At 36.5% G+C, this 12,512-nt stretch overlaps 1 protein-coding gene across 4 annotated transcripts in view; it reads left to right on the top strand.

Annotated features, from left to right (window-relative positions):
* Window positions 1–12,512, top strand: part of TMTC2 (transmembrane O-mannosyltransferase targeting cadherins 2) — a 570,414-nt gene that overhangs the window by 244,957 nt on the left and 312,945 nt on the right. For 2 of the 4 annotated variants that reach the window (XM_069095098.1, XM_069095096.1), the window contains exon 4: window positions 2,701–2,760. The exons of the other annotated variants lie outside the window; for them this stretch is intronic. In XM_069095098.1, coding sequence (XP_068951199.1) covers window positions 2,701–2,760 — 60 coding nt within the window. The remainder of the gene's footprint in view (window positions 1–2,700; window positions 2,761–12,512) is intronic. 4 annotated transcript variants of the gene reach the window in all.

The following is a 12,512-nucleotide window of genomic DNA, read 5'->3' on the forward strand; positions in this document are numbered from 1 at the left end:
TCTCCATGTCATGGCTTATGATTAGGGGCATTTATTTTTTAGCTGGATGCTAAATTGTAAGCAATAGATATTTTCCCCACAGGACATGGCGTATGTTAAGTGTACTGATTGGGCAAGATAGTCAATGGCGTGGTTTTGTGTATTCCTTGGTCAGTAAATGAATACCAATTTTGGGGTGATGCCAGAGAAAATTAAACAATGTTTTAGAAATATGGGATGTTATTTAATTTTCTGGTTAACAGAGGATTGTTTAGGATCGTCTTTTTTGTTTCAAATGTGATAGTTGAAAATGTCTTATAAATGCATTATTATCTTTCCTGCATTAAGAAGGGGCAGCATGGTATGGTGGAAGGACTACTAGATATGGGTTTGATTTTTTCTTCTAATACACTAGGAATGTGACTTTTGCCAAGTTACTTCATCTTGCTAAGTCTTAGTGGGGAAAATGAAGAAAGTGAATTATAAACTATAAAGTGATGTGAGATGTGATTTACTCTTATTAATTATAATGAGATTACATTGAATATAATATCATATTCTCACTAATCTCTGTTCTAAGTATTGTGTTTGATTCTAGTTAGCATTTATAAGAAAATAATTAGGGTAGCTAGGTGGCACAGTGGATAGAGTACCAGGTCTGGAGTAGGACTCATCTTCCTGAGTTCAAATCTGGCTTCAGACACTTAATAGCCATGTGACCCCTGAACCCTGTTTGTCTCAGCTTCCTCATCTGTAAAGTGAGCTGGAGAAGTAAATGGCAAAGCACTCCAGTATCTTCACCAAGACGATCCCAAATGATATCACCAAGAGTCCGGGATGACTGAAAAATGACAAAATAATGACAAAGAGAATAAAATGTTAAAAAGGGTGCAAAAAAGAGGATGAGTTCAGGCAATCACCGATGGGGGCATCAGGGTCCTAGTTATGGATATCAAGGGTTAAGTCCTCAAAGAGGACTTGATCTCCCTTTAGTTGAATGAAGTAAAGAAGCTTCTAGATAGAATATTAGAAGGAAAGAATTCTTGCTGGTCTCCTTTCTATCCAGTAGCTGTAATCCTTGTGTTTCAGCTTAGATTCAGAAGAGCATTGAGGAAGAAGTTTCAAAGTGACTTTGTGGATCAGATTTTAAATAAAATGATTTAGTTAAACTAATGAGAGTATAAAATAACTTTGGTAGAACCTGCATTTCTAAAAATCTTCTGAGATGTGTGCCTGGCACTATTTCAGTTTTATTGATGGTAAAACAGAGGCATAGAGCCATTAAATGACTTTCTTGACATTGTACACCAGGTTTATATTCATTTTTTCATTAGCAGTATTTGACTTCTCATGGGAAGCTTTTAAAATGTCTTCGCAGGTACTTGAATCCATTTGGTAAAAAAATTGTCAGAATTCTTGTCTCTGTGTCTGTCTCTGATTCTGTCTGTCATTGCCTCTTATTCTTTCTCCTCCCTCTTTCCCACTCCTCTTTCTTTTTTTCATATGTGACCTCTTGAATTAAATTCTTCCTTCATAAACTCCCCACATCCTACCTCACACCTTTTGAAGCCTCAAATTTCTTCAGTATTTTGGAGGAGTGGTACATATGAGGTACTTTGGGGTGATGCCAAAGAAAATTAAAATCAATTATTGAGAAATTCGATTCTCAATGTAAAGCATTTTGTTGTGTTTGGAAATAGAATTGTCTGGGGAAAAGTAGTGAAAAAGGGAATTTCCTGATATGACTAGTAGAGAAAATTTTTCGCTCAACAGCTCAAAAATCAAAATGTAGCTTATCGTGCACACTTGGGAGTTTAAGAGGAGACAAATTAATAGCAGGTTTCAGATTTGGATTCCTTGGTTTGGGCTAATATCACTTTCTTGCTTGTATGTGTTTAATTTATCTTGAGCTCTGGTATTGGCGATTTTCAGAACTGTACTGTAGGCATTTAACAGGATGTTTTAGCATGCATGGAACAGGGAAGCTCAGTTCTTTTGAATTTATATTTAAATAAGGGGGAAGAAGGCAAAGGTTAGATTCCAGTCATTTAACCAATTGCTCCTTCCCCTTCCCCTCTCTACTTGCTTCCTCTGAGTTTTCTCTGTGCCAACTGTACATCCGATAACCATCCCTCACCATCTCCCAGCAGGATCAGGAGGACCTAGAGCCAGGCAGAGAATGATTGACATATCGATGAAAGTTCCTCAGCTGGAACACAACTGTTAAACCAGACAGCATTCCCATTAGGTTTATGCTTTGGAGGGCTAATCCAATTACAATAATCTATAAAAACAAGTCATCTAATCTCATGAGTTTGTCTGAAAAGAGAATTGAACATGGGACAAATTAAAGCAGGCTTGCTTTGTGAGTATGACTTATTTAATTAAAAATAGTGCACACCATTGGCTTTTAGTAATTGGAACTGTGAAAGAGTGATCCAACTTTTTTGAAAGACTTTTGGAGGATTTCATATCTAATGTTATTTAACTTTAGAAATATATGTTATATGAAAGGATTGGGGGAAAAATTTAAAATGCTTTCCAACCTTAGAAAAATAGTTGTAATCGTTTTAAAAAGTATGCTCCCAAAAAGGGTAATGAGGATTGAAAAGGAAATCTCAGTTTGCAGTAGTTTTTAGAATAAGCATTTGTAATATAGGTAGAATTGTTTTTTAACTAGTTCAGTGGGGCATCCAAATTTTCTTTTTTTTCACTTTCTAGCTGTGTGACACTGAGCATATATATCACTTAGCTCCTTTGAAGTACAGTGCCTGGCATATGGTAAGCACTTAATAGATATTTTTTGATTGATTGAATCTAGGTTTCTTCAACTAGGAAACAGAGCTTTGATAGTTATCAAAGTCTCTTTAAAATGGATGCCTATATATTGTCCATACAGAATATGCTCTTTATTTGTTTACACAAAGCAAATGCTAGTATTTTGAAGCACTAAACAATGTATTTGTAAGGAGTTAGAAATTTTGGAGGAGTTCACAGTAAAAGGTAGCATAAAAAGAGATATGCCTGTTCCCAAAATGTCACCTGAGGAGGGAAATACTGCTACAGTTTTTTTCTATTAAAGACATATTCAAATACAGTGAGAAACATTATTAGTAAGTCAACTCAGGGTGGGAGCAGAAGTGTAGTGGTTTGTTCTAGATAAGCAAATTTAAAAAACAAGGTCTATTTAAAAAGAAATGCACCTGATTTTGATAAAACTTAAAATTGCCTTATCCTAATGGCAAATGAGCATCATTCCTCCTCCAGCATGCCATCGTAATGGGAAATGAATGTTGTTACCTTGAATGAATATGCTTTTAGATATTGTTACTGCTCTAAACTTTGTTTTTAAATTCCTTTCTTGGAATTGCCTTCAGGGCTTGTAGCAAAAGCTTTTGGATATTCAGATAGATTACAACCCTTCTTTTGAGGATGAATTTGATGTTTATATGGGGCCTAAAGTAATTTAAAATAAAATCTGCTGAATATGTGATGGGTAATATACTTAAAATATTATCAAATAATAAGATTTTTTTCTGATGTATCTCATAAACATTTATTCCTTTGATGGAAATGAGCTCAACAATACATTTTGTAGTCCACAAAATTGACTGCACAGGATTATATATACATTGGATCATAGATCCAGAGTGGAAAAAACCTCAAAAGCTTTTTAACTTCCCTATCTCTCATTATACAGATGAAGAAACTGAGATTGTTAAGTGACTTGCCATGGTTATAGTAATAGTAAGTGTCTGAGATGGGGTTTGAACCCAGAACCTCTTATTTCAAATCCAGCACGATTTCCAACGAGTGCTTGGTTGAAGCTCAGCTCTAAGAACACCCACTCAGCCTTTTAAAGAATTCAGACAAAGAATCGTAGTGCATGGGACAGGTTGCAAATGAGGAAAAAGAAGGGGACTCAGACCCACAGGAAATAATGCTATCTCATAATCTGACATTCATGTAGGCTACATTTGTTTATAGTTAACACAACCAATCACTATTATATTTATGTTTTGGTTTTCACTATAAAACTCTATAGAATTTCTACCTGGTTTAAATGTCTTAAGTGCAAAGTGTTTGAACTAGAATTATTTTGTAATTGATAAAGTTAGACATGACATCAAAGGTCTTTTGCATACTGAAGAACAAATTCTTTTTACAAACTACGATTTTAATTTGTGGGAAATAGTATCAAGATTTAGTCTTATGCCTTTTACTATATAACTTCTAACATAGAACATTCCTACTATGGAACACTTACAGTCTTCAGTCCTTTAAGGCAAGTACTAATTTAATGGATCAATTCAGAAACCTGATGGGGAGAGGAGGCTCCCTGGCAAGAGTTCAAGGTCTAAATTGCCTCATTTCTGCCATGGATTGTCTTTAGTAATTGGCACAGCCTCCAGAATAGAATTAGCCTGAAAAATGTTGCTTGTGATCCTGCTTGGGAATGGAATGACTTCTCTTCTTTGGAGAAGACCCTTTGGAAAACAAAACTCTTTTATTCTTTTGAAAAGATAGAATAGTAATTTTGCATGGGCACCACATATAGATGAAAGAGTGAGGGCAGTTTTTTGACATTCCTGACAAACCTTAGGAATCATTAATCAGGAAAAATCTGACCCATATTAAAATCATAGATCTTGAGCTTATTTAGTTAGAGGTTATCTTAGAGGTTATTTAGTCTAATATACTTCCTTTATATTTAATGAAACTGAGGTCCAGAGATTTAAAATAATTTGATCAAGATAGTAATAGAACCAGAAACTGGACTTGGTTCCTGTGACTCCACAAAGCTCTTTCTTTTTGTTGTTGTTTTGTTTTTGTTTTTTGGAGGGGGGAAGGAAGGGCAGTTGGGGTCAAGTGACTTGCCCAAGGTCACACAGCTAGTGAATGTTAAGTGTTTGAGGTCAGATTTGAACTCATGTCCTTCTGACTCCAGGGCCAGTGCTCTCTATTCACTGCACCACCTAGCTGCCCCACACAAAGCTCTTTTCAATGGACCATGTCACACTGTATATTTTATCATTCAATAAAGATTTATTAAGCACCTACTATATGTCACTCACTGTGATATTTTAGGGTTAGTGGATTCTAAAGAAAATTATTGGGTCTTTAACTGGCAAAGAATCTTCCTCTGGCATCTGTTGTGCCTAGAACAGTATCATTGCAGAGATATATTATAACAAATATTTGAAAGTAGAAGGCTTGATACTCACATTCCACTCTTCTCCCTCCTCCCCCATGAACTTATCTTTTCCTCAGTGTTTGTTGTTTAGTCATTTCAGTTGTATACAACTCTTTGTGACCCCATTTGGGATTTTCTTGTAAACATACTGCAGTGGCTTGCCAAAATGAGGAAACTGAGGTAAACAGGGTTAGGTGACTTGCCCAGGGTCACACAGCTACTAAGTGTCTGAGGCCAGATTTGAACTCAGGAAGGATGAATCTTCCTGACTCCAGGCCTGCTGCACTAGCCACTGCACGACCTATATACCCCCAGCATCATTTTAGAGGCATATTATGATAACAAATATTTTGAAAGTAGAGGACTTGAATCTCACTCCCCTAAATGAACCATCTTTTCCTCAGTGTTAGGATGATGAGTAAGGCAAGACAGTCCTCTAGAGCATATCATTTGGGAGGGAATCAAGGAGGTAGGTAGAGAGGACAGTATAAAGAAGGATTTTCTTTTTTGATTGGATTTGTGGTTTCACTTGTATAGCAAACTCCTAGTAATGAAACATTTCTCTACAGTGCAGATCTGCTCATTTTTGTTTTCCTTTTATGATGGCTACTTTTCATTTTAGAAAGTTGTTTGGTTAAAACTTTGCCCAGTATTACAAAGACACTTTGTGTCGGTGGCAAGAATAAAACTCAGGTCTGTCAATCTCTGAGGCCACCTTTCTATCCATTGCTTCGAGATTAACTCCTTATAAAAACTATGTTAGAAAACCAAGAAAAGGCTGCCTTCCCTGGAACAGAAAATTTTTATGCTCTATATTCTTATTATATCATAGCAGATATAGAAGATTCGAAGTGGTCAGTAACACATAAAGATATGATTTTCCAACCTTGCACGGGTCATAGGGGCCTTATCTTGACTCTTTTGCCTACTGTCTTAATGTGACCAATTAGGTCCTTAAGACTCTCTGTATGACTGCAATTTGCCCTTTTTTTAACTACTTATATTTCTGCTGAAACTGTAATGAAGATTTGCTAGATTTGATGTCCAGAGGCCACCAAAAATGTTCCATTAAAAAGGACAACTGATTTTGCTGGAGATACTGAAATACCAAATGTGTGTTCTTATAATGATGTTGACTAGGTAGAAATTTTATGAAAAAAATGGCAGGTTGCCAACAGCTGATCTTAGCATAACTGTGTTATCCCTTTTGACTTTGGGGTAGTACATAGTGGCTTTGTTCTGCTATGCTTGCTAGTTCTCTTTGCCCACCTTTGTTCTTTGGGCATGTACATAGCACATCTGGACATCAGTTGTATGTTGTCATCATATAGAAATACAAGTTCATTAAAATTGTGGCCAGAGAGGCCCCAAACCAGTACCATGTGCGTATGCATGTGTATGTGTATGTAGAGATTCCTTTATTCATTTAAGGTTTCTTCTGTTAACTAAGGATTTCTTTTTGCTAGAAGCAAGTCAGCAAAGGTAATTTTGGAAACCTGGGGATACCAGCTAGTGAAGAAACAATCTGATCCAAATTCAGTATGATTGTGATTGACGTAATTCTTTTCTGTTCTTTATAAAAAATAAAGTTTGGTCTTTGAACTTTAGTTAAATGTTAGATTTTTTTTTTGTTTTTTAGATTAAATACTTGTCAGGCTTAGAAATGAGCATGTTCCACAGCAGCTTCAAAGGGAAGGAATTTGAAACTGAAGTTGAAAAGCCCTGGGTAGCAGAATAGGTAAAATTGAAGGAAAATCCAGATAATTACAGTCACCCTGTTAATTATATCAACTAATCAAATGCTGGGATCAGTTGCTGTAGGATGGCACAATCAGAGATTTATGGCTGGAAAAGATCTGAGATTATCTAATCCAACTCCTTCATTGTGTGGATAAGGAAAATGAGAGCCGACAGGGGAAGTGATTTGCTTGGGGGAGGTCTTATGGCAAGTTAAGCCGCAGACATACAGTTCAAAACTATTTCCTGACTCCCAAATCTGATGTTCTTTTCACTAGAATACATACTATGGGAAATGTTTTCATTTCAGTAAATGTATGTTGGTATTTTATGTGATGTTTCCCATAAAGAATATTGTTCTGATTTTGTTTTTAAACATCAATTAACCATCATCGATAAACCCTAACACTCCAAAATTTAATGATCGACAAAAAAAAAGAGAGGATTAGAGATGAATCTCCACTGTACAAGATGTCTCTCCCATTTTAAACTCATCACCTCTAACCTTATCACCATGTTACTAACTCAAACTCTGATGCCACCTCCTTCAGCTTTCTCTCCCCCTTGTTTGAAGGGCTGGAGGGTGGAGTGCCAAATTCCTCCTGATGCCTTCCTTCATGGAGGGCAGAAATCAGACCTTTTGGCTTTTTCCATTCTGTATATGCTCCTATGCCTTGTTTCAACTCCATGGAACAAGATGCCCACATTCCACATGCATATTGAAACTTGAATTGTAAACAAAAATAGACATAAAGAAGTTGATGACAAGATGGAAGAATAACTGACAAATTCTCCTTGGAGGAGTGAATAAAGGAAATGCTAGTATAGGGATCCTTTTAAGACAGATAATTTCATTTTTGCTTGTGTATCCTTAAATAGTAAATTGTACATTATAGATGTTTAATAAATTTATTTGTTGGATTGGTTTCACTTTATGACAAAGACAACAATAATTATGACATTGGACACATTTATCTTACCTTGTGATTTTCATAGTATGAATAAGCAAGGTGCCTGCCATGAAGAGAATTATACCTTATATACCAGCATCTGTGGTGGAAGATGGAGAATTAGGGAAACTCTTCTAGTACTTAAGAAGATCCTCAAAACTAAGTCAGTGTCTACCTTGATATTTGGCATTAAGGCAACTTGATTTCAAAAGAGTGTACATAGGAGAACAAGAAAGATATATTGAAAAATATTATTTGGGATTAAAAATTAAAAATGTCAATGTCTTTTGGATTATACAAAAGTGGCCTCTTATACATAGAGCTACATAATGGGGAAAGGAGACAAGACAGGCAGAAAGGAAAGAGGGAGGGGGAATTTATGCAATATGATTATTTTTAAGGGAAGATATTGATTGATAGGCACTCTTTCTCATCTTCAGAAAAATCTTTAAACAAATTAATTGTATGCATTAAAAAGATGAAACCAAACATTTGCAATCACACAGTTGGCTGAGGGGCATAGAGATTTCAAAATAACACTGATTATTTCTTATAAAATAGCTCTTGCCTTGGTTGAATAAATTAACACCTTTAAGGCTGCCTTTGGACAGAGTATTGTTACCTACATGAATGTTAAGAATATACAAGATACCTTGGTCGATTTAACCACAGGAACAAATTTATTAATGAACTGCTTATTTCTGGAGGTCAGGGAGTATGGTACTTTAATTCTTAATTTTTTCAGTGCTTACCACAATGCTTTGCACATAGATGGGGCTTAATAAATATTGTACAATTGAACTAAATTGTTCAAGTTGCTGCGAGATCCGATATATAGCAATTCATGCAGATGGGAAACACCTGCTTGCCCATGATGTTTGCCAGTATCACAGATGCCCTGTGCAAAATAAATTAAAAAAAAAAGGATGATTGTTAATAGATGTTGAGATTCTCTATGTGCACCTACTTATTAAAGATACAGTGTATTTAGGTGATGCAGTGGAAAGACTGCTGGGTCTGGAGTCAGGAAAACATGAGATCAAATCTGGCCTCAAACACTTACTAGCTGTGTGACCTTGGGCAAGTCATTTAAACTCCATTTGCCTCAGTTTCCTCATCTGTAAAATAAAGATAATAATAGTCCCTACCTCCCAAGTTGCAAGGATCAAATGAGATAATAATTTTAATGGTCTTCACGTAGTGCCTAGCACATGATAAATGTCATATTAAAGTAAGGTATTATGATTGTGATTGTGATTATGATTAGTATTATTACTAAAAACCCTGGGAAAATGATAACTCCTAAATGAGATTTCAAAGCATTATTCAAGAGATATTCAAAGAGGCCGGGAAGTGATGGTGCAGGGTAGGCCGGGAGGAGGCCTGACCAACGAGGGAGTCAAGTTGTCCCACCAACCACAAGGGCCACTACCAGGCCCTTCACCAAAGGGCTGGCACTGGAAAGATCAAGGTAAGAACCAAATGCAGGGCCCCTGTCCAGGACAGCAAATTCTCCTGGGACTACCACTCCATTGCCCAGAAATTAAAAAAAAAAAAGCCTCTATCAGGACCTCCAAGGACCAGGATGGCAGAGTGAACCCAGCCTGCTCCAACCCCCCCTCTGGCCCTGAAAACATAGTAACTATTGCCCCAGGGCAAAACCCTCAACAGTAGAGGCTTGGGAACCCTACAGGAAGGGTGTGGCTAGGGCCCTGCCTCAAAATGGGTAAAAAGCAGACTACAAAGACTCTGGAGTCTTACTATCCTCAGAGGGAGGAACCAAACTCAGAGGGAGACAATGTGGACTCCAAACACATAGCTGAAACATCAACAGGGAATGGGTCCCAAGCACAGACAGCTCTCCTAGATGAGCTCAAAAGGAACTTTGAAAACCAAATGAGAGAGATAGAAGACAAAATGAATAATTCTTTTAAAATCAAAATTGCAGAATTAGAAAACAGCTCCTTAAAAAGAAAAGTGTATGATATGGAAAAGGAGCTCCAAAAACTAACCAAGGAAAATGATTTGCTAAAAACCAGAATCAACCAAATTGAAACGAATAAGTCTATGAGGACACAAGAATTAGTCAAACAAAACAACAAGAATGAAAAATTAGAAAAAGAGGTAAAATATCTCAATGGAAAAATAACTACCCTGTAAAACAGATCCAGGAAAGATAATCTGAGAATCATAGGCGTACCAGAAAATCATGATGAAAAAATGAGCCTGGACAACATTCTCCAAGAGCTCGTTAAGGAAAACTGCCCTGAGATACTAGAACCTGAGGGTAAAATAGAAATCGAGAGAATCCCCCAGATACCTGCTGAAAGACATCCCAAATTGAAAAGTCCTCGAAATGTTGTGGCCAAAATCAAGAACTACCAGGTAAAAGAGAAAATACTTCAAGTGGCAAGAAAGAAACAATTCAAATATCAAGGAACCACAGTGAGGATCGCACAGGATTTGGTAGCCTCTACACTAAAAGATTGGAGGCAGTAGAATTCAATTTTCTGCAAGGCAAAAGAGCTTGGGTTACAACCAAGGATCGCCTACCCAGCAAGACTGAGCATATTCTTCCAGGCAAAGAGATGGTCATTCAACGATATAACAGATTTCCAGACCTTCCTGATGAAAAAGCCAGACCTCAATGGAAAATTCAACCTCCATTTATGAGATGCAAGAGTGACATGGAAAAGTAAACAAGGAAAACACACACACACACACATCACACACACACACCCCCCCTGTTACTTAATAAGAGCAAACTGTTTATAGACAAGAGAGGCTATGAGTATAAATTACACAAAATGACGATTAAAAAATTCTTATTAAGGGCTACAAAAGGACTGCAATGGAAGAAGAAGAATGAATGAAGTGGAAAAGGGTAAATTATGCCACACAAAGAGGCATAAAAACAATATAGCAGAGGAAAAGAAGGGAGGGAGATGAGTATTACATGAGCTTTTCCCTCATTGGGTCTGGTGCAAGGAGGGAATAACAACCAGTTAAGCATAGGAGTCTATGGAGAAGAAACACAAAAAGTATCATTTTAGAGGGAAAGAGGGGAGGGAGAGGAGCTTCGCATGAGACTTGTTCCTGTCACTCTTGGTGTGAAGAAGAAATAACATACTTCATTAAGTATAAAAATATCCTACAGGCAGCAGGAGGGGAAAAGGGCTATGAAAGGGGGGTGGTGGTTAGTAGGGAAGGAAGAAGTAAGGGTGGAGGGGAGGAAAAGGGAGAGGAGCTAAGGGAATACTGAGGGAGGCAGGGTCAAAAGGAAAACTATTAAGGAGGGGAAGGGAGAAGGGGAGAAAAAATATAAGCATCAACAGGGGCGGGAATAGGATGGAGGGAAAGAAACAGATAATAATCATAACTGTGAATGTGAATGGAATGAACTCTCCCATAAAACAGAGGTGGATAGCAGAATGAATTAAAAATCATAATCCTACAATATGCTATTTACAAGAAACACATATGAAACAGAGGGATACACACAGGGTAAAGGTAAAAGACTGGGGTAAAATATATCATGCCTCGGCCAAAGTAACAAAAAGCAGGGGTAGCAATCCTTATCTCAGATAAAGCAAAAGCAAAAATTGATCTAATTAAAAGAGATAAGGAAGGAAACTATATCCTGCTAAAAGGCACCATCGAGAATGAAGCAATATCATTACTTAACATATATGCAACAAGTGGTATAGCATCCAAATTCCTAGAGGAGAAGGTAAGGGAATTATAGGAAGAAATAGATAGTAAAACTATACTAGTGGGAGACCTTAATCTCCCCCTCTCTGAGCTTGATAAGTCCAACATCAAAATAAACAAGAAAGAAGTTAAGGAGGTGAATAGAATTTTAGAGAGGGTAGGTATGACAGATCTCTGGTAAACTGAATTGGGATAAAAAGGATTATACCTTCTTATCAGTGGTACATGGCACATACACAAAAATTGACCATGTACTAGGACATAAAAACCTTACAGTTCAGTGCAGAAAGGCAGAAATAATAAATGCATCATTCTCAGATCATGATGCAATAACAATGATATGCAATAAAGGCCCATGGAAAGACAGACTAAAAACTAATTGGAAACTAAACACTTTAATCCTAAAGAATGAGTGGGTCAAAGAAGAAATCATAGAAACAATCAGTAGCTTCATTGAAGAGAATGACAACAATGAGACAACATACCAAATTTTGTGGGATGCATCAAAGGCAGTTCTTAGGGGAAGTTTTATATCCCTTAGTGCATACATGAATAAATTAGAGAAAAGAGAGGTCAATTAATTGGGCATATAGTTTAAAAAGCTAGAAAAAAAAACAAATCAAAAATCCCCAAATACTAAATTAGAAATACTGAAAAACAAAGGAGAGATTAATAAAATTGAAATTAAGAAAACTATTGAATTAATAAATAAAACTAAGAGCTGGTTTTATGAAAAAACCAATAAAATTGATAGACCCTTAGTCAATATGATAAAAAAAGAAAGAAGAAAACTGAATTATGAGTATCAAAAATGAAAAGGGTGAACCTACCACAAATGAAGAGGAAATTAAAACAATAATTAGGAATTATTTGCCCAGTTGTATGCACATAAATTTGACAATCTTAGTGAAATGGACGAATATTTACAAAAATATAGTTTG

Source organism: Petaurus breviceps, unplaced genomic scaffold (assembly GCF_028583685.1).
Source record: "Petaurus breviceps papuanus isolate PSGF00001 unplaced genomic scaffold, PetGlider_PUasm1.0 225, whole genome shotgun sequence".
In the NCBI taxonomy this organism is placed as follows: Eukaryota; Metazoa; Chordata; class Mammalia; order Diprotodontia; family Petauridae; genus Petaurus; species Petaurus breviceps.